Raw genomic sequence first — 23,518 nt, forward strand, 5'->3', positions numbered from 1 at the left:
AGCACCAGCTCACCACCCTCGTCTGCTTCTGCCGTGCCGTGCCAAAGCAGCGCCGTGCCCGGAGCCTTCATCTGCTGTGGCCACCGCAGCATGAAGCGGCCAGCTGAGCTGGGAGGTGCCGCGTCCAGCCTCCATTTCTTCTCCGCCGGAGGAGCCGCCCTCCAGCCGCTGTCCATCTCCTCCAGCCCCGCCAGCAGTGCCGTCCTTCCTAAGAAAAGGTCAACAACTCTAGGAAATGGGAGGGGGGCACCGGAGGGAGCTTTGCACCATGGTGCCGGATATGCTTAAGATGGCTCTGGGTAAAGGTAAGGCCCATGGTCTTGGGTGCAAGGGGACGTTAGCAGCTTCTGTGGCGGGGGAACGAAAAAGCAAAAACTTCAGGCATCTGCATGCAGCAGCCTTCTTTCCCTCCGAGTTACTGAAGGAAGGAGAAAGCAGGCTGGCGGGAAGGTCCTTAGCCCCTGTAATTAATGGCAAGAGCTCTTTACGGGGAGAAAAAAAAAGAAATAAAAGGTGACAAACGACCCCCCATAAAGAGGCTCAGGGGTCGCAGATACATTTGAATATTCGATAGGGTGTGAAAATAAAGGAGGCCATAAAAAGGAAATAGGGCAGTAAAACACAAGGTTGAGTTACAGGTGGAGAAGGTGCCCCGTCACAACCCAATTATTTCTCCCCCGCTTCTTTTAAATATGCTTGCGGAGCTTGATCTATCCACAAGGCACGGATATCACTCAGCACAGGAGAAGCTGCAATGGAAGGAGGGCCCTCTCTGCTAATCCCATGACACTGAGGCACATATTGATCTGGATGCGGGCCCATAATAAGCTCTGCCTGGGCAGAGCACAGAACAACACAGAGCATCAGCCCACTTTTCAAAGCCGGTGTGTGGGTGTGGGTGTGTGCAGGCGACAATACTCAGGGCAATGGGAAAAGACTCTCACTTGCAGACATCAACCCGGGGCATGCTAGGGTGGTGTAGTGGTTAGAATGTCAGACTATGACATGGGAGAGCAGGGTTCAAATGCCCACTCAGGCATGAAGCTCACTGGGTGACCTTGGGCCAGTCTCTTGCTGTCAGCCTAAACTACCGCACAGGGTTGTTGCGAGGGTAAAATGGGAAGGAGAAGTATGTATATACCACCTTGAGCTCCTTGCAGGAAAGCTGGGATATAAATGTAATAAATAGATAAATACTTGGGGGCTAAATCCTAACACCACACAGGTGGTCAAAGAGAACAGGGGCCCCATATCAAGTACAAAGAACACAAGGGCTCAAGTTATATGAAGCCAGGGGGGCTGGAGCAACTTCTACACAAAAAAAATTACGGACATGAGGACTCCATTGCACTGATAGCAGCAGATAGACCTGACTTCATTGACCTTGCCAAGTTCCCTCTGAAAGGCATCCAATCCAGTAGTTATTTCCAGCTGTGTCCCCCCCCCAACCCAGTGCAACCTGGCACTCCTTTTAGGAAGCTTGCATTACAACTCCCATCAGACCACACAGCACTAGGAGTTGTAGCCCAAAACACTGGAGGGTACAAATTTTTGGGGAAGACATTTCTTACAGCAAAGAATTCCACATAGGAAGAATAGTGTTGTGAGTTCAGCCAGTGCCAGACTCCCCTAAATTCCTAGACCCAGTCAGTGTTGGAAGTAAATCAAGCCTCCTGAACCCCTGGATCCAGCAAGGATTAAAACATAGGCCAGGCTAGCTTCCTCACAGGACAATCGCCGTGGAACCATTAAGAAATAACAAAGGGAAAGGTGATGGGCCATGAAGATAGAGAAGGGACTCTGGACCAGGTAGCCCTCCTCCTGCTCAAGCAGCTGGTTAGAAGACGAAGCCAGAGTTTGAAGCAGAATTGAGAGTTGGCTGTGATGTGGCCTAGAAGAAAAAGGGTTGCAGGCTGGTAAGGCAGCAAGCTGGAGAGAGGGTCAGATCATGATGGTTGTGGTCTGTGTTTGAATCCAAGGCTGGGGTGTTGATGCTGTGGACCCCTCCATCATAGCCTCAGCTTGCATATATGTGTAAATAAACAATATATCAAAAAGACTCAGCCTCCACTGTGCCTCATTCCCAAAAGGAACCATGGATAAGCACCTGGAACCTCTGGAATCTTGCACCGCTTGGAGATTTGGGTGGTGCACAACAATATAATGTTCCACCATCTTCCCTGTTCTCACCGATAGCATTTTCACAATGACACCTCAGCCATAGGATCTCAGCCACCAACACTCCTTTTGTGATTGGCTGCTGCAGACTGAAAACTGCTACAACCAGCCAGCTACTCTCCAATGACTAGTCCAGGCCACCTTTGCTACAGAATGGGATCTGCCAAGAAACAAATTCGGGGGACTTTGCCCGCTTCCTCTCCTCTCTCTTACTTCTGGGGCACAATTCAGAAATGGCAACCCACTCTATTGGGATCAACTAGAAACTCTCAGGAGGTTTTTAAATATTTTTTATTTTGGGGGAAACACACACACACACACCCCACGAGCCAGACTTGCAAGAACAGGAAGTCAAACAGAATGGGCAGCTACATCTGCAAACGCTCCCAAGTTGAGGATTATAGATTATAGCTATCAGCTATTTGCATATCAGAATTTTAAAGCAGCCAAGACCCCTCCAGCGAACAAGGTCATAGCAAAGATTAAAAAGAGAAAGAGAGGGGAGGGGGAAATTCCCTCTCATTTTCTTCTCCTTCCCTTGACTTTCTCATTTCAGTGAGGCGCATGCATGCACGGGGCTATCAGAAACGTGATGGACGGCTGCTCATCCCCTCCTACCCAACCATGCCTGGCAGCCTGCCCTGCTGAGGCCTGTGCTGAAGGAAGAGTAGTGCAAAAATATTGGACACTTGAAACAGGAGCAATGGGGTACACCAAGCCGCATAGCACATCCCTGGAGAAATGTGGTAGAGCATCCTTGCCCTTCAGGAAGGGTTCCTCACAAACGGACCTCACCCATGCCGTTCAGTACAGACAACTGAAATTTCCAGGTTCAGAAGCAGTAAACTTCTCTATATTCAGATGAGGGGGGTGCAACTGATGGACAAGGCTCCTGCACCTTTCTGCTCTCCATGTGGGAAGCAGGACCCTGGACTAGATCAACATAATTGCAGGAAGTGATGACCACTGCCCTCTGCCCATGTGGCAAGCCACGTGGCTGCAGTCTCCAGGGAAGAAGCTTCCAAAGCAGGCCTGGCCCTGCCCATCCAAGATGGCAATGGGCTTGTTGAAATCAGAGGAGGAGCATATAAGGACTTCCTTTGCCAGCTTCTTAAGTAGCCAGGGTTCTTCCAAGAACTGGACCTTGAAAACTTCATTAATACTTTTAATAGAATCAGAATCAGAAAGGGGGAACTATGTAATGAGTCCCATGACACCTGCATAGCCAACAGAGGTGGAGTAGAAATTTAATTCAGTTTGCATTTAAAGACAACAATACACCAACTGAAATGGAGCCCCACTTTGAAACTTGCATTTTGCAATGCAGTTCTCCAGCCAAGCAATCATGTACGAAAGTGTGTATAGGTAAAGTGTGTATAGAAATGAAAATATAAGTGAAGGTGACATACAAAAATGCATATCGGCATTGGCAAAAAATGTGTGAATTACGCAAAATGTGCACATCACACTAAAATAAGATGAATTTTCATGAAGCCTTAAAAAAAAAAAGAACACCTGAAACTGATGTGGAAATGTGGAGAACTGAAGTTCGGACTGGAAAAATGGTAAGATGAGAGAAACCCAAACTGATGATGGGAGCTGTAATCTAGCAACATCTGAAGGGGGCGAGGTGTTCCCTATCCCTGTCTTACTCCAATGCAGGATTTCAGATGCTCACGCATCCCTGCCAGATGTGCCCAGCCAAGCTTTTCTTGCAGGGGCCCAAAGGAGAAGTTTTTGCAACTTCCCAAGAAAACCTTAGTGCACTGAGTACATGGAAGTGAGCTTCCCCCCTATGCTTCTCAGTTCCGTGCAGCAGCCCCGCAACAGGTAGAAGGCATGCTCAGATCCTTCATCAGCCCCCAATCCCCCCTTTTTTCATGCTTGAATGGGAAGGATTTCCCCACTCCCACCAGCCAACCCTCTACTGAGGACTACTCCAGGGACCAAAGGAAGAAAAGGAAACAGAGAATGTGGAAAGAAGCTGCAGATGATTCTGGAGCTCTGCTAACGAGGGACCTGAAAGGAGAGGTGGTCTTGGCCTCCGGTCTGGTCATGGAAGCCCTATCTAATAAATGATGGCCATGAAGCTGTGCCTACAGCACTTCACCTTGACTGCAGCTCCATGGCAGAGCACTTGCTCTGCATACAGAAGGTCCCAGGTTCAAGCCATGGCCTGAAATGCTACTAGAGACAATGTTGAGCTCAATGGACCACGGTCTGACTCATTATAAGGCAGCACGCCATGTTCACCTAGGATGCCAACAGGTGCCTGGTTGGGGAAAGCGCTTGAGGTATGCCAACCTGGCCACTCAAGAAGTCAGCGAGTCTTTGGCAAAAGAAGATTTGGATGGCAAAACTGGATGGCACCCAGGAGCTTTTAAAAACACAACTCTCTCCACCCCCACCCACCCGCCTGGCCTGGCCTCCACACAGCATCTTCCTAGCCTGCCACTGCTGACACACGGTGGATCCTACCAGATAAAGAAGAAATTCAGGCTGCTCAAAGTTTCCCTTTTTTTCCCTCTTTCCCTTTTTTTTTACCCATTCCATTCCTGATAAGTGTGGTGCCTGCACAGAGACTGATAGAAGGCCTATCGCGGCGGTTAGCGCAGAAAGGAAAAGCCTATCGCCGCAGCATCGCCGGACTCACATCAACTCCCAGCCACACAGAAATTAATATCACTCCAATTACCAGAGTGGAGATGGGCTGCACAGCGGCGATAATAAAATCTCTTTTACATAAAGAATGCAAATAACCAACGCCAGTGGGGGCGGGGGGGGGGAGGAGGAGGGAGGCACAAGGGGGAAAGGAAGAGGAAGCAACTTGCCACCCTTACTCTGGTTGCTTATGAATTTGATCCGGGATACAGTGTCAGGACCTATTTTTCAACTTCAAGGAACTTAATTACGCAAACCACTGACTGCAACATTTGCAACATCTGGGACTGTTCTGGTAGCAAGGTGCATATGAGCATGTTCAGAGTGCACTTCCCTCACACAACTGGAAGCCAGAACTTTGGAGTCCCGGCTCACATACCGTCAACAGACATTAGAAACAGAACACCCACCACATGCAGTGGCAGAAGTCTACGCCAGGAAGACCCTACCATGCGGATTCAGACTTGCATGGGTTCCACAGACGCAAGGAAGCCCCTCCTCAAAAGTCTCTCTGCAGAGAGTGGATAGAAAACAGTAAACGTTGTTTTTCCTGACCTTTTAAGAAGGCTGCAATGAAATATAAGGGGGGCTTTAAGGAAGCTTTGCCAGCAACCTGAGGAGCCTCCATGGTGCCAGACTTAAAAGAGGATGGGGAAAGTATATTCCACAAGATGTACTTGATATGAAGACTAGTGGCTGCAGTTTGTTTATTTATTGTTATATTTGTATATATTCCGCCTTTCTGCCAAGGAGCTCAAGATGGAACATGACTCTCCGCCCCCTCCCCATTTATCCTCACAACAATCCTGCGAGGTAGATCACGTTGAGAGACCAAGAGCCGTAAGCTCAGTAGTAGAGCGGCTGTCCTGCAGAAGGTCGCTGGTCCAATCCCAGGCACCTCCAAGTAGGGCTAGGAGAGAACCCTGCCTGAAACTCATCAGAACTGCTGCCAGTCAGTGTAGATAAGTTTGGGCTACACAGACCATTGCATTCACTCAGTATAAGGCAGCTTCCTATGTTGCTGAGACTGTGAGTGACCCAAAGTCATGCTGTGAGCTTCACAGCTGAGTAGAGATTTGAACCTTGGTCTGCCAGGTCCTACTCTTGACACTGTAACCATGACACCATGGCTGGCGCTTTATGCACAGTAACGTAGGAAACTGCCTTACATTGAGTAAGGCCCTTGGTCTTTCAAGCCCAGCATGGTTTACACTGACCGGTAGTGGCTCTCCAGATTCTCACAAAGGTTTCTTCTTCCCATCCACTGCCACCAGATCTCATAAACATGTCGGGTATGGAGCTTAGCTCCTTCTGCACACCAATCAGGTGCACTCCACCACTGAGCCAAGGTTCATACGCATCTCCCAACTCAGCCTAGACATGGTCTTAAGGCACGCAGGGTAGCCAGAGCTCTACACTCTATTCCTCTCAATTCCTACTACAGAGATATGCTGTCCCTGGGGAACACAAGAAAAGAAGAGACGTGGGTGAAATCTTGTGTCCAAGTTCATGTGTACACAGTTCCCCATGTGCTGGTCCTATCATCACCCACCACCTGCAGCCAAGACTGAGGACCAGTGCAGCTGGACGCAATGTGCTGCAGTTGTGTAGCGGCTAGAGGGTCTGAGTTCAAATCTCTATTGGGTGACAAAAATCACAGGGTGATCATGGGCAAATTACTACTCTCTCAGCCTAGCCTATCTCACAGAATTGTTGCACAGATTTAAAAGCGATGGGGGGGGGGGAGCTTTGATGCTACATTGAGCTCCTGGGAGGAGAGGAGGGATATCAATGCAACAAATAAACCAAGAGCAAGGTATGGATGAATGGGTCAATTTCAATTTCTCTAAGTTTCATATTTTTCCAGTCTTAAATTCAGTTCTCCACGTTTTATATCAGTTACCATTAAAAAAAAAGTCATCATGCAAATTCATCAATATCTTCATGTGGATAATATAACATTCACCTTTTTATATGACTTTAGCCTGATATGCACATTTTTGTAAAGTAATTTTCTCTAATATAATGTATTTTTGTATGTGCTATTTTCAACAATACATGCATTTTTATGCACACTAGTATACAAATCTTTGTACATATTGCTTGGGCAGAGAACTACATTGCAAAATTCAGAGAAATGCGAATTTCGAAGAAGGGCTGTGTTTTGGTTTGCGCCTTGTATTGGAAAGCACAAATTAGGGAGGGATCACCTTTAAATGCAAACTAAATCAAATTTATTCACCACCCCTAATATATGTGGACACGATAAGAATTTGCTGGATCAGGCCAATGGCCCATCAAGCCCAACAAACTGTTCTCATAGTGGCCACCCACTTTCTCCTCCTGTGGTTTCCAGGAACTGGCATGCAGAAACAGTACTGTCTCCGGCGGTAGAGAGGCAGAGCATAGTTATCATAGCTACCGTGTTTCTCCAAAAATAAGACACCGTCTTATATTTAGGTAAAGGTAAAGGGACCACTGACCATTAGGTCCAGTCGTGACCGACTCTGGGGTTGCGCGCTCATCTCACATTATTGGCCAAGGGAGCCGGCGTATAGCTTCCAGGTCATGTGGCCAGTATGACAAAGCCGCTTCTGGCAAACCAGAGCAGCACATGGAAACGCCGTTTACCTTCCCGCTGTAGCGGTTCCTATTTATCTACTTGCATTTTGACGTGCTTTCGAACTGCTAGGTTGGCAGGAGCTGGGACCAAGCAACAGGAGCTCACCCCGTCACAGGGATTCGAACCGCCGACCTTCTGATCAGCAAGTGGTTTAACCACAGCGCCACCTGGGTCCCCCGTCTTATATTTATTTTCCCTCAAAAACACACACACTATGGCTTATTTTCAGGAGATGTCTTATTTTTTCCCTCCTCCTCCTCCTGTCGCGGCCGGCATTGATGCTGCGCCTATGTCTTATTTTCGGGGTATGGCTTATATTCCTTGAATGCTTAAAAATCCTGCTGCGGCTTATGTTCATAGAAACAGGGTAGTGGCCATTAATTGCCTTATCCTCCATGAATTTATCTACCGGTAATCTTCTTTTAAAGTCAACCAAGTTGGTGACCAGCACTGCCTACTGTGGGAGTGAGTTCCACAGTTTAAGTATGTGTTGCATGAAGGAGAACCTTGTCTTGATTTTTTCTAAATAACTTTCTATTGGGTTTTATCAACAAGGATCATAGGAATAATAAATGATACAAATAAGCAGACGAAGTCTTCTCAAGTCATTTGTATATCACAACAACCATAATAAATTTGCACGAATATTTACCATATATGGGTGTATTGTTAGTGATCAGTGCATAGTTTCTTGGTTCACGAATTGGTTTAAATGAAAAGAGAGTTTTTGATGGGTAGCTCAGTCGGTAAAGCATGAGACTCTTTATCTCAGGGTCATGGGTTTGAGCCCCACATTGGGCAAAAGATTCCTGCATTGCACGGGGTTGGACTAGATGACCATTGTGGTCCCTTCCAACTTTAGCAATCTATGATTCTATGAAAAAGAAAGGGGAAACAGAATAGAAGAGAATTAACAGATAACATTCAGCATCAAATAGCTAAATGCTTAATCAGGATCCCTTGTGGTGGTGCTTAGATTACGTATGAGTAATAGTCATTTTTCCTCTTTTGTTACCAATGAAACAATATAAAGTGTTGCCTTATCTGGTTGTTGTGCCATCAGCTGAGCATCCTACCCCTTGAGAAGACAACAACAACCCAGTTCTTGGGGCTGAGCCAGGGACAAAGTCAAGGTTAAGGGTCCCATAAGCAAAGCTGGATATAAACCATTACTCTGCTCTTAGTATGTTGGCAAAAAGGATTTGGGCATCTTGAGTCTCCCTTCTGCTGTTCTGAGATGAATGAAGAGCAGCAGTGGACAGAGCAGACATAGGCAGGGTGGGTGGGTGGGAGGAAGGAGGGGGTGTTGTGCCATGTGGCCAGCCAAGGATGAGCAGAGCAGCCTCACATCCGTCCATCGAGGGCAAAAGGTCTGGGGTGGGAAAGAGCAGATAACCAAGGAAGAGACAGAGGAGGTAGTGGCGAGGGAAGTCCTGCAGATATATTTCCGGCCAATACATCTAGGAAGGGCTGGGGATATCAGCCTGGCTGTGAACAGACATTTCCCTTCCTGAACAGGGAGTGGTGTGTGTATGTGTTTCTGTGTGTGTGTGTGTGTGTTGGAGCAGGGGAAAGAGAAGAAGAAATTAGACAAACACTTTTAGAAGCGACTCTCACTTTCCTGATCTCCTGACTTGAATCTTCTGCTTTCATTGTTGCTTTAATGGTTTCTCTTTATTGTTACACTGCTTTAATTTGCCTTGTTTATTATATACGTTAATTATGGATCTTATAATGTTGTTGCTTCACTGTGTCTTTTAATTATGGGTAGCTGCATTTTTAGACTTGGGTTTGTTCTTGTTATTTTGCTGTTGGCTAGGCTTTTATTCATTTCTTTGAACCGCCCTAGTATTTCTTCTTGAAATGAAAGGCGGTGTATAAAGCCTTTCAATAATATTATAATACTCACAAGCAACTGCTGCTGCAGAGGGAGATGGGAATCACATTCAGGGCATGGAAGACTCAAGGCAGTCTGGACTTTGGAGTTCTTTACAAAGTGACCGAGAGGCTGTGTGTATATGTGGGGTGTCTTTGTGGATTTGCTAGGATGAATTTGGTCATCCACTCAATTCAAGTAGCAAAAGCCATAAAGCAAAAGCTGGAGTTACGAGATGTGTTTGGAAAAGGAGGAAGGATAAGAAAACAGCAAAGGGCCCTCCTCCACAAATAAGTAAGAAATGACGAACTTTTTTTTTATAAAGACACCTGCGGCAGTCTCACAGACGTGGAACTAGATTTCTCATCCTTGATCCATTCTAGTAGATCACGGAGGCTGCCATTCTCAGTGACACACCATGATGCCTGGTGCCCATTTGGATTCAATTCATTCTAGATCTGTCCCCATCCTCTTCCTTGATGAGATCTGCAAGGGCAACACTAAGGAGGAGGAAGCTTACTGGCTTCATTCGGAAAAGGGCAATCAAAATGATCGAGGGGGTGGGATCAACTCTCCTCTGGGGAAACTTTTTGGGGTAGAGAGAAGGTGAGTAAGAGGTGACATGGCAAAAAGTTCATGAAACAATGGATGGCACTGAGAAAATGGATGGAGAAATGTTCCTCCTCCTCTCATAACACCAGAACTCATGGACCCCCAATGAAGCTGAATGTTGGGAGGGTGCAAGGCAGACAAGAGGAAGTACTTTTTTCCACAGAGTGCAGTGTTAAATTATGGAGCTCATTCCTATAGAAGGCAGTAATGGCCACCAACCTGGATAAAAGAAGATTAGGCAAATTCATGGAGAGAAAGGCAATCCACAATGCTCGCCACAGTGGCCATGCTCTACCTCCACTGTCATGGGAGTTATCCCTATGGGTGCCAGCCTAATACTTATGTCAAACCATGGGCCCAGGCACAGGCAAGGTTCTCTCCCAGCCCTACCTGGAGATGCCTGGAATTGAACCTGGGACCATGCAAAGCAGGTGATTAGCTAAGGATCCTTCCCTATCACTCTAAATACACATCCATCCCCCTCCACCCCAGATCATATATAACCAAGCTGTTGTTCGCCAGCTCATCACACACTCACAGACTTTTCCACTGACAGATGGAGACTGGCACACCCAATTGTTTCTGCATGCCTTGTTGGTTTACAGATGAAAGTCCAGTGAGGGGGGGGGGGACAACTATGAGCAGCACTCAGCTTTCCTAAAACTCACGGCTTTCCACAATACTCAGGGCTCATGAGCTTACTAGCCTTCAGAAGCTTTTTAGCTCTGCTCCGTCTGTAAAATTCCCACATTTGATGTGGAAAGAAAACAGTAACGGTGGATTTTCTCCCTAAGAGTGGCGATTTTTGCTTCAAATTATTAAAGAAGTCTTCACGTTCTTAAAGACACTGTCCTTCAGGATTCCCCAAAAGGCATCAATCAAGTGGAAAAGAATTAAAAGTCTCTGATTGATTGCCTTTATTTTAAAACCAATTTTGGTTGGAGAAATCTGTGCTCAATTTGGAACTTGGCTAAGATACCAGCTCCATGAGAGCAGAAGCAGCATAGACCTGCCCCTATGTGCATGAGATCTTTTTCATCACTTAGGGGAGTGGTTTAGTGGTTTAGCAGGGAAGACAGGAGTAGGAGGGGGGAGGGGGGACTTACCTGGCCCGTTCCAAAGCTTTGACTCCTGGGGCTTCTCCAGAATCTCTTGTTTATCTGGCTCCTTTGGGCTCTCCAAGCTCTCTCTGAGTTCAGTCTCTGAAAATTGAAGTAATGAAATCATCGAATCATCACTCAGAATCATTGAGGGCTGTGAAGAAAATATGGCCAGCCATTCAGGTGCACCAGGCTTTTATGAGCCAAGTTTCATGATCCAGCTGCAGGACAGCTATTCACACAGCTGCAACATGCACAGAGTGCTCGCCATGGCTAAGAAGGGGGTGTTCTTTGGAGATAGAAAGCAAAAGACCTAGCACCCCCCCCACGCAGCAAGTGGGATGATCAGGACATAATTGAACTGCATGGAACTGAGTCTGGCCTGTACCATTTCACGCTATACGTGGGGATGCACATGGGTGAATACTATACCCCTTCTATCCAAAATGACACCAGCCCCTGCATACTGGAAAGGGGTGTGTCAGCAGGAAGGGATCCAAGTTTATCTTATCTTCCGGAGACAACTGTTTTCTAAGTGCAGGAAATTATTTCATTTTAATTCTAGTAGAGCATTTGACTGTGTGAGCTGTGCTTCCACCACCCCTCAGCCTTCAAAGACAGAAGTGGTCCAGTGAATTGTTTATCATCTCACCTAATGTGTGGGAGACTTTAGTGAATGCGTTGGGTTCTCACCTGATGTCTAAGAACTAGGACCAGGAATAAGAATGACATTTAATATGTTGAACTGGCTCCCAACCAAGGACAGAATGACGTGCATAGGATGCCAGGAAATCCCACAATGTGACAATCAGCATACAGAGCTGCTTGCTAGATAATAATGAATCTGACTGGTCCAGCCCTTGCCTCATCACTCATCCTCATAACAGCCAACTCCTAAGGGCCAAAGCCCCTTCAACTCCCCCAATAAAATATTTGAGCTCCGACCCCCCCCCCCGGTTGATGGGCATTGCCATTCAAATGGTGTGTGTGTGCTGCATCTTGTCGTGGCTTACCTGCCCCCCAATATTTTATTTAAGTTGGCACCCCTACCTGTGTATTATCTCTATATCTTCTCCTCTGTACCTGATGTTTGAAGATAGAGCCCACAAACCGGATATACTTTGCAATATTTTATTTATTTGTGGCATTTATATCCCACCTTTTTCTCCAAGGAGCTCAATGTGGCATACATGGTTCTCCCCCTCTTTCATTTAATCCCCACAACAACCCTGTGAGGTAGGTTAGGCTGAGAGGAAGAGGGACTGGCCCAAAGTCACCCACTGAGCTTCATGACCGAGCGGGGATTTGAACCCTGCTCTCCCAGGTTCTAGTCTTGACACTAACCACTACGCTGCACTGGTGCTCAATACTTTAAAAAAAAACACAACTCAATGAAGTTCTAATAATTAAAGAAGCTTGTGTTCTGTGTGAAAAAAGGCAAAGCCTAAAATCCAAATGAATTATGCAAATTAAAATTTATTCAAATTGAAGGTAGGGCAACAAGCAGGAATAAGGAACTATGCAAAGTGCTAATCACTACCTCTCTTGCTAAGACTCACTTGGACATACCAGGTTTTACTAGCCACTCTCGATCTATTTTCAAGCTTATTTGGAGCCAGTAAGGCCTAAAAAGAAGAAGCCACAGCCGACATTTATACCTTGCCTTTCCATAAAACCTCCAGGTCAGCTAACAACAGTTTGAAAAAAGGTAAGAAGAAAAAGATAATATAAAATAAAAGAGCAGATAAAATCAGTATCAAGCAGTCTAAAAAAAAGATGTCATACAGTACCATTACATCAAGCTGTTTCGGCACTAAAATATCAGTAGGGTCAATCACACCTTGTTATAAAGAGATTAAAAAGAGCTTCCCAGAAAATGAATGCTTTTTTATAAAATAAAATAGAACAAAACAAAATAAAATAAGCCATCAGAATGAGCATGCCAAGTGCTTAGGATGGTTCTCTCTCAAGTCATTCGAAGCACATAATATCAAGCCAGGCCAATTGCTCCACATCGCTCAGTACTGTCCACACTGACTGGCAGCAGTTGTCCAGAGTCTCCCACACTTACAGGGAGATGCTGGGGTTTGAACCTGGGGGCTTCTGTGAGCAATGCATGAGCTCTTCCATCAATCTACAGCCATTCCCCAACCCAACGCAACCCTTGCAGAAAGGGCACATAACAGAGAGCCTCCGCTGAAGAGCTCACTGAGCTGGCAATCCCAGAACACTCCCAGGATGTTTCACTTTAAGCTTATGAGATACAAACATCAACCGTGACTGGATGATTTGGGGGGCTCAGAGTTGCTTCCTTATTTTCCAGACTTCCCCTCCTCCTTCCCCCAGCTCCAGCTGGCTGATGAAAATAAAGAAAATTGGGTGGGGAAAGAAAACTTACTTCCTGGGCCTACTCTCCCGGTGGCAGACTCATAGCAACTTGATGGCAATTATTTTCCCCATTAACTGCTGTTCGAGATCCTGCCGATAAGCCTCTCTGCATAAGACAGCGTGAAAGATTAGCGGGCAGAGGGCATGTTTGCCTTTGCACCCAGGCCCCCAATAACCACCGCCAAAAAAGGCCCCACACCCATGGCCCAATCGATTGGCGCCATTAAGGGCGCCTGGGGTCGGTGACGTCACCGGTGATTGGTGATTATTAATACAGGTGATAAGGCGGGAATGGGGTGGGGGTGGGGTGGATGATTAACATCAAATAAATCAATCGCCGGGTATAAAAGTCCCATTATTTTTGGCTATAAATCAAAGTGGCTGGCATATTGATTGTTATCCATCGCGCTGAAAGCTTTTTGCTATGCGCCACAGGAGCAGCAGTTATTGCAGCCGGTGCGTTATCATGCGCTATCACCTCCTTTTATCACGACGCGCTAGTGCCAGGTGCACTGTTCAGGCTGGAGCTTTCAGAGCTCTCTGCTCTCCCTAACCTCCACCCTCCCTACCCACAACCCCCCACCCCTCAGCCTGAGGCTGTTGTAGAGAGCTTTAAAAATCAGATAAAGGAATCTCTTGCTTCCTTTTCTACAGACCAGCTCGGTGGGTCAAAGTCTGCCCAGCGCACAAAACACTTGGCTTCCCACCCACCCACCAACTGCCCCAGGTCCCAAACATCCTGCAAGTCCCTCAGAGATGAACAGCTTCCTAATAGACATATATGCAGTTGTGCGTGGACAATGGCAGTTAACGTGCCGGGGGTGGGGTGGGGGTGGGAGTGGGAGGAGGAAAGTTTGGATTTGATATCCCGCTTTATCACTACCCGAAGGAGTCTCAAAGTGGCTCACAATCTCCTTTCCCTTCCTCCCCCACAGCAAACACTCTGTGAGGTGAGTGAGGCTGAGAGACTTCAGAGAAGTGTGACTGGCCCAAGGTCACCCAGCAGCTGCATGTGGAGGAGCGGGGAATCGAACCTGGTTCACCAGATTACAAGTCCACTGCTCTTAATCACTACACCACACTGGCTCAACGCTCAATGTGTGTGCATACGTGTGCACGAAAAAGGAAAGATTAGATGGCCAAGGGTCACCAAATGATGCCTGACATTTATCAGGGAGATAATCAAATTATGAATATTACTATTTATGCTCCCTTGTTTTTTTATTATATATAAATATAAATAAAACAGCTTTAGAAATTCGCTGACCCTCTGCTTAGGAGCCAAACACACCCACCATTTAAGAAGCAGAAAATGAAACTAAAACACACAACTTAGGCTCTAGGTCAGGCATCCCCAAACTGCGGCCCTCCAGATGTTTTGGCCTGCAACTCCCATGATCCCTAGCTAACAGGACCAGTGGTCGGGGAAGATGGGAATTGTAGTCCGAAACATCTGGAGGGCCGAAGTTTGGGGATGCCTGCTCTAGGTTATGTCCCACTGCCAAATGGAAACCGGCTGGCAGGAATATGAAGCATGCCCTTTCTGCCTGCTTCTGCCTTGCAAGGATGAAGAAGAGGATAAGCGAAGGAGGTACAGACAACATCAGGGCCTACTCAAGTCAGACTGCCCCCTGTAGCCAACTTTACATGTTATATCATTTGTTTTAGTGCTTTAAAACACCATTGGGTGCCTTGCCATATAAATGCAACAAATAAGTAAAAAAAGAAACCGGGACGGGGGGAATAAAAGAAAAGAAAAAAAGTATATAATATAATCATCACCATCCAAGTTGAGTTCTATGGCATTTTCTCTTTTTAGGGAACCTTGTTATAGCCTGAAAGGCACAGGAGCACATTACAATGGTACCGCGGTTTACAAACAGTCCCATTTACGAATGCCTCCGTTTACGAACGCCGCAAACCCGGAAGTGTTTACATCCGGGTTCCCTGGCATCGGATGCGCAGACGCGATCTGTGCAGCTCGCGCTTCGGGGAGCGAATGCCTCCATGGAATGGATCGCGTTTGTAAACCGAGGTTCCACTGTACCTGGTTAGGGTTGCCATTGCATTGAAGAGCAAAAAAGAGGACACCATGACGGCCATTCAAAGCAAATCCGTAGATGCAATTTGTCTTAAATTTTACCCCTGAAAAAGAGAACATGTCCTGGATAAAGAGGGCACATGGCAACCCTACCTGGCAGAGCACACATTGTCAGTGTCACCTCAGGTACTGTACTTTCAAAACACTATCATACCACTTGAAAGAGTCATGGCTTCCCCCAAAGAACCCTAGGAACTGTAGTTTGCCTGTTTGGTGCTGAGAGGAGACCCCTATTTCCTTCACAGAGCTACAATTCCTAGAGTGGTTTAATGGGTTCAGGAATCCTAGGAACTGTAGCTCTGTGAGGGCAACAGAGGCCTCTTAACTTTAAATGTTTAGCACAGATGGGGCCTAAGACAGCCTCCAACACTGTACACACTTTGTTGGGTGCCAGAAACGTTTCTTCTCTCTCCAACCTTCCCCAGAAGGATGAGTTGACTCATAGGCAGTTATCGGATTTCTTTGTTTTGAAAAATGTGTTCTTAAATTCTGTTTTCAATTGTATTTTTCCTGCTGCATGCTGCTAAGCTATTTTGTAACATTCAAAAATGTATACACATTTTTTGGGGTGCCACAAACTTTTCTTACTTGTCTAGCCTTCCCCAGAAGGATGAGTTGACTCATGGGCAGTTATCTGATTTCCTTTTTGAAAAATGTGTTTTTAAATTCTATTCTCAATTGTATTTTTCAATTGTAACATTTAACCATTTATAAAATAGTCTAAAATAATAAAAATGTCTTTATGGATAAATAAACGAGAGATGAGGGGGAGGGAGGGAGCGAGGGAGGCGTGGAGAGGTAAAAGTCGTCCAATTAGATCTTGTCAACATTAACACTCAGAAGTTAATCTTGCTCTTTTCTTGGGACTTTCTTCTCTCATGTAAGCACACATTGTATTACAGCCTCAATATTCAAGCTGCTTCTATGGACAAGTAAGACAGCACTATTGTTTGGGCCAACTCATGTTTCTAAAAAGCTGGGAGACAGAAGTGGTGTGTGTGTGTGTGTGTGTGTGTGTGTGTGTGTGTGTGTTGCATTTCTAGGTCAGCATTTACCTAGCCAGGTCTGCAGTCTTTCAAGGCGCAGTAGCAAGAAACGCAGACCCTTAATTAGATTACAAATTGCTGTGGAGAGAGAGCAGAATTTATTGATTGAAATTTGAGCCAGAGCAGGGAGCTGCTGCACAGAGGCTATAAGAAGCAGAGAGGCTATAAGAAGCAGAGCTATAAGAGGGTATAAGAAGCAGAGCTACGAAATCCCCAGTTGAAGTCTTGCCTCTCCCACGAAGCCGTGAGCAGCCCTTAGGGTAGGTCGTTCATCTGCAGTATGGGGACAATAGTACTGATCTATCTTGCAAGTCTCTTGTAAGGATTCCAAGTTAACGTACACAATCTGCTTTGCAAATGTTACAAACCCTAAGTATGATTGCAGACAGTGGAAGAACACAGGAAGCTGCCTCACACATAGCCTTGGTCCATCTGGCCCAATATTGCCTGTACTGACTGGCAGCAGTTCTCCAGGATCCTCACCTCTTTCTGGAGATGCTGGGGATTGAACCTGGGACCTTCTGTGTGCAAAGCACATGCTCTACCGCTGAGCCACAGCACTACCACTGAACTGCATCCTTTCCAGTCCCCATATGAGAAACAGGAGTAATAAAGACTGCACCTCTGAGCATGGAAGATTGTCTTTCCTTCTCTACAGAATGACCACAGCAATCCTTTCACATATCAGAGCAGGGGTGGGAAACTTGTAGCCTCACAGATGTTGCTGGACCACAACTCCCTTCATCCCTGACCATTGGCCCTGCTGGCTTGCGGCTGATAGGAGCTGGACCCCAACAACACCTGCAGTTGAGGCACAGCACAAGAAAGGAACTTACTTTCGCTGCAAGGGGAGCTGGACAAATCGCCTTCCACGGAGCCTTCGCGGTCAGAAGCGCCTCCCTCCTTTTCCGAATGGCTGTGGTCCTCCAAAGGAACCTCGTCCCCTTCTTCCATCTCACCAAAGGTGCCTGCAAGAGCAAAAGTAGGTCAGAAATTATGCAGGCATTCCACCAGCCCAACTTAAAAGACACACTCAAATAACATGCCACATTTGTTTTTTTAATGCACCAAGAACAGTGCAATTAACGATCCGCATGGTTTGAGGTCTGGCAAATCAATAGTGCATTGAGAGGATATTGGCAATAAACAGCAGCCTCTTCTGTCACATATGGGTGGATTCTGGTTGCATGTTCATTTGGAAAAGGAAGAGAAAAAAGTTATGTTTAGAGGTATACCAGGGTGCAAGCATAAAATTTACTAGGGATGTGGTGGGCAGAAGGCAGAATGGGTTCCCCGAGTGATTTATAGTACATTGAATCACAATAATTTAACAGCAGCAAGTAAATCTCTCGACCGTGATTGCCCTTGTGCTAATTGCTTAGGCTCCATGTTGCACACCAGGAAAACAGGAATATTTTTCTCCAGCGCTCAGAATACTAGAACTCGGGGACAGAAAATGAGGTGGAGTACTGGAAGATTAAGGACACGCAAAAGAAAGTACTTCTTCACACAGTGCACAGCTAAACTGTAGAATTCCTTGGCCCAAAAGATGTAGGAACATTGGCCAACTAGGGTGGCTTTAAAAGAAGATTAGACAAATTCATGATGGAGAAGTTCTACCTCTGCTGCTGCAGTCAGTATTCCTCTGAATGCCAGTTGATGGGAATCGCAACCGGGGAGAGTGATGTCATTGCATTCAGCTCCTTCTTGGGGGCTTCCCACTGGGGCATCTCACTGGCATCCCACAGTGAGAACAGGATGCTGGCCTTGATGGGCCCCCTTGACCTGATCCAGTAGCCAGGCTCTTTTGTTCTTAATGCTATTTTCCTGGCATTGACCATATTGGCTAGTTTTAGCTTTGTGCTAGAATTCCCGAGATCTGCCATAGCTCAGATACAGAATCGTCTTCATATTCATTCATCTGAAGTCTTTCTAAGCTGCCTCCACTCAAAAGGTCCCAGAGTGGAACCATGGGCAATATAAACCAAAATCAAACATGCATAAAACAAATTACAGATTATAATTACAAATAAAAGCGTAGCAGCAATAGGAATTCAAATGCTCAGCATGCCTCCCCCAAACCCAAAGGTGTGACTTTAAGGGGCTGCATTGTACCAAATAAAACCAGTTGTCTATCCAGTTCAGTACTGTCTACACTGACTGGCAGCAGCTCTCCAGAGTTTCAGGCAGGGAATCTGTCCCCCAGCTCTACTTGGGAGATGCTATTGAGGACTGGTGCCTGCTGCATGCATATCTGGGGCAATGGATTGGAAGAATAGGGTAGAAACCCTCCCCTAGGCTCTCCTTGGCACAGCTGCCTTAAGGGGTTTTTTTAAGAGGGTGTGGGAGTTGTGTTCTTCCCTACCAAAATACGTGAACTACTCTCCTAAATTTGCACTTCTCCAAATACTGGGAAAAAACAAACCCCAAAAATGTGCGCAAAAATGCAGTTAGTAACAAAAATAACGTACACCAGTGCTGTTAGAGGAAATTGCCTAAATGTGTAGATTAAGAGAAATGTGATCCAAATTATTCATGAATTTTCAGGAGGATTCTTCTTTTAAAAAAAATGCAATGCAGAAAATGTGGGCAGCTGAACTAAAGACTGGGGGAATTAGAAAATGAACTTGAGAGATTTGTCCAGGCCCAAGTGTTATTGATAGTATGAAGGATGATGGGAAGCTTCTCTCACCACCCCCACTCCCCACCAAAAGCACACCTGGACACATCTGAGAATTTCTGGGTGTACAGCCGCTTCACACCAGCAGCTGGCATGATGAACCTCCTTATTAATTGTGCACCCCATGGCCAATGCTGACACTGCCCAAACATCTGGGCCGGCCCTATTTGCCAAGAGGGCAATACAATAATGAATGAGAGAAGCCAGCAGGTTTTCTGTGTGGTGCAAAGTCTGCCATTCTCTGTCCTCTCTCTCTCTCTCTCTCTCTCTCTCTCTCTCTCTCTCTCTCTCTCTCTCTCTCTCTCTCTCTCTCTCTCTCTCTGGCCTTATTCATCTGGGTGAAATACGGTAAGTTTCTGTGTCTGTGTGGAAGGGGGGGGAGAGGAGATAGAAGAGGAGGGGGTTAACTTTATCAGAACCCGAGAGCCGTGAAGGCGTGAAAGAAAAAATTAGCCTAACGATGTTTCATTTACAGCGAGAGAAACGATTTGTTAGCCGGCGATTGTTTCTGAATATTATCAGAGCCTTTTTAATTGTGCTGGAACTGAAATTAGTAGAATTAGAATAAATTGCCTTCCCTTCTCCGACAGCCTCTTTATTCACGCTCATTGTTGTCTGCTTTGTATAGATTATGGGCCCTTTGTTCTTCCAGCGTAAATATACATGCCTAGAGTCATAGAGAGTGGCTGAGGTCTGGGGAATGCACAGCATGCAATGCCCCCCACCCCCTGTGCCAGCCCACTTCCCCTTTGTCGTTTAAATGTTTGCCTTTTCAGGGTGAAGGCGGGTGCTGTACCCCCAGCAGCAGCACCTGCCATCTCCTAGGAAGGGCAGACTGACCCCTGCAGGGGTGTAAGACCTCCTCTTTTATGTTATTTTTTAGAGGCCCCCAGAAAACAATCGACATTGGGGCAGGCGTCGATTGCATTAGCGAGGCTGTATGTATTTATGTGCCCTGAATGAGCCTGATGCGCAGCACAGCACAACCACCTGAGAAACCTAAGATTCCATTGTTCTAGTTACAGGTAAGTAGCCGTGTTGGTCTGCCATAGTCGAAACAAAATTAAAAAAATTCCTTAGCACCTTAGAGACCAACTAAGTTTGTCATTGGTATGAGCTTTCATGTGCATGCACTTTTTGTTTCAGTGTATCTGAAGAAGTGTGCATGCACACAAAAGCTCATACCAATGACAAACTTAGTTGGTCTCCAAGGTGCTACTGGAAGGATTTTTTTAAATTTTGTTTTGACTAAGATTCCATTATTATTATTTACAGTGGTACCTTGGTTTACGAACTTAATCCATTCCAGAAGTCCGTTCTTAAACCAAGGTGTGCTTTCCCATAGCAGCGGGGGACTCAGTTTACAAACGGAACACACTCAACATGCTCTGCTTCCGAGGCAAAGTTCACAAACCAAAACACCTACTTCCGGGTTTGCAGCGGTCTTAATCCAAGTTGTTCATAAACTAAGCTGATCTTAAACCAAGGTACCACTGCATTATGATTAATAGGGTAATATTATTAATAAAAACAAGCTTCCAGTCCTTCTGGGCAAGGAGGCAACCTTGAAAATATGTGCGCAATGCTTGTGGAAATCTTGGGATCCAGGAGGGTTGGATAAAACCTCCAGATATTTTGGGGGTCAGGGAAGAGAAGAAGAGGGACAGAAAGAGGAGGAAGAAGAAGCTGTTGAACAAACAGAGTATTGCTTTTATTGTTTCCCACCAGGGGATTTCAAGATGCAGGGTGGGCTATACATTTTTTTTTAAAAAAGCAATTCAATAATGTAATCCATACTAAATATGAAAAGCTTACATTTTTCGGAACACATTTACTTGGACCTGACATAACTTCACTGTGGGTATCCAAATCCTAGCGGTCTTAAGCCTGTAAAATGAGCAATGGTTATGGGGGCTCCTTCCAAGAGAACCAAGGTTTTTCCCTTCTATCTCAATTCCTGTGCCCCCAACCCTTAATTCTTAAAAAGGACACTATGGAGATGGAAAAGGGCGACTAAAATGATCAAGGGTCTAGAGAGCATAAAAGGAGCCTGCTGATTCACCATCCTGTTCTCACACAGTAGCCACCCACATGCCCATGGGAAACCCACAAGCAGGACCCGAGTTCAAGAACATGCTCCCCTCCTGTGGTTTCCAGCAACTGGAGCTGCTTGCCTATGAAGAAAGGCTGGCGGCTTCCTATACACTGAGCAAAGGGGAGGTGTGCTTTGTGGTGTGGTGAAATGGACAGGGAAAAGTTTTTTCTCCATCTCTCATAATATGAGAACTGACCGGAAGGAGGTTCAATACAGACAAAAGGAAGTCACATCACAATTGCCACCAAGACAGTTTTATCTGCACTACAACCCTGAAAGGTAGGTGAGGCAGACAGTGGGGCGGGTTGAGGGGGGCAAGTGGCTCAAGGATACCTAGCGAGCTTCACGGCAAACTGGTGTTTTGATCCTAGATGTCTCCAGTCGGAGTCCAGCACTCTAATTCCTGTGCCATACTGCAATCTCACCAGCCACTACAATCATGTGAGGGTTCTGCGTTCAGGAGCAACTACAGGAGGGAAATCACTTCCACGCCTGCTTGTGGGCTTCCAGGAGGCAGCTCGAAACGGAGCCCTGCACCTTTGATCTAATCCAGTCGCCCATGGGGAATTGCATTGGCTTCAGTGACTCGAAGGTAATGCAAACAGGAGACAACTCCACATAAATGTGCTATTTTAGCGACTCTCTTCGCAGGGCTTGTAGGCAGAGCTTCTTGGGCAGTAGGGATGGTACCCCAGGGAGAGCTCAACCCCAACCCCAACCCCAACCCAATATTAGCTATTGCATACATCCCCCTCCCTCTCTTTCTCAAAAAGGGGAAATAAAAGCATACACTATAGTTTTTGAACTTTGCTCTTGCAGAACACAAATAGCCAGAAACATGCCATCAGCTTTCCCAAGCCAAGCAGTGTGGGTTAACTGAGCCAGTAGATTTTTTTTTAAGGCAGAAGGGAGGGGGGAAGAAAAAAAAGAAAGAAAATGAGGGGGGTGATGGAAGAGAAGAGAGAGAAGCCAAGGCAGCAAACAGAGCCTCATTTCTGCGGGATTGCTGGAAGCCTAGCGGAGTTATCACCTCACGCAGGCTCCCTCAGTCGGCCTGATCTGTCTATTCTTCATTAAGCAAATACGCTGAAATGGAAATGAAAACATAATAGCTATTTGATTTTCGGCGAGATATTTTGCATATTGGTTCAGTGCTGATAGTGGAATTTCATCAACTCCCTTTTTTCATGCTTTAAAACTGAATTACTGAAGGCTGGCTTTACAGAGAGAGGATGAGCCCAGAAACCCACTCACTTCCCAGATACTCCGCTTAGACGATTAACTGGGACTCCCTCCCTCCTCTCCCTCCCCACCCCCCGCCTTTTTTGATAACAAGGAAGGATTTCTCTCTCTTTTTGAAAACTACTGTAAGGAAGAACTTGCGCAAATCTGAGATGATGCGACAAAGTTTCACTATGCAGAGATACTAACTGGTTCTCGCCACCTCACTTCCATTAACAGATAAAAATAAAATACCAGGTGTGCACAGGTGTGTGTGGTTAGCATGCAGGAGGCACACATGTAGCTCAGATCATGCCCTGCAAAAGCTCCAGCAAAATGCACTCTTACACATCTAAAGGAAGGGACCATTGCTCATGGGGTAAAAGCACACACTTTGCAGGCAGGCAGGAGGACCCTGGCTAGTTCCTGGTATCTCCAGCTAAAAGAAGCAGGTAGTCAGGTTAGTGGGAGAGACCTCTCTCCACTTGAACTCCTGGAGAGCTGCTTCCTGTCAGAGTAGACAATACTAGAATTAATCTGGGATTGAACTGGGCCAAATCAATGAGGCACTTCACTCAGACCATTACATACACATATAGCCGCACACACCAGCAGATCTCCTACGGATCCCAAATCCTAGTTTGGGAGGTCTTCCTCCCCTCTCCACAAGCTTTGACAATCTTGGGTCTTTCATATGAGATTTCCTGCTCCTATCGGCCAAGTGAGACTCTGCTCTGCAGATCAGATATGCTGTATGAAAGTGTTAGATCTGAAATGCTATATGAAAAATTACCCCCCACCCCAGGTTTTCTGAAATATAAGAATTCTGAAAAACAAGAATTCTGCAACAGACTGCATGATATTCAGATTTGCATAGGCTTGCTTGGTTTAAATGTGCTGACCAATTTGTTTTGCTTCCCCCCCTTCCCCCAAATAA

The 23,518-nt window shown here is 46.1% G+C and overlaps 1 protein-coding gene across 2 annotated transcripts in view; it reads right to left on the reverse strand.

The window, feature by feature from the left end:
* ZFPM1 (zinc finger protein, FOG family member 1) overlaps positions 1 to 23,518 on the reverse strand; it is a 118,399-nt gene that overhangs the window by 44,977 nt on the left and 49,904 nt on the right. For both annotated transcript variants that reach the window (XM_060276035.2, XM_035117130.3), the window contains exons 2-3: positions 17,422 to 17,553; positions 11,057 to 11,152 (exon numbers count right to left, since the gene is read on the reverse strand). In XM_060276035.2, the coding sequence (XP_060132018.2) occupies positions 11,057 to 11,152; positions 17,422 to 17,553 (228 nt within the window). The remainder of the gene's footprint in view (positions 1 to 11,056; positions 11,153 to 17,421; positions 17,554 to 23,518) is intronic.

Source organism: Zootoca vivipara, chromosome 6 (genome assembly GCF_965207765.1).
Source record: "Zootoca vivipara chromosome 6, rZooViv2.hap1.1, whole genome shotgun sequence".
Classification (NCBI taxonomy): Eukaryota; Metazoa; Chordata; class Lepidosauria; order Squamata; family Lacertidae; genus Zootoca; species Zootoca vivipara.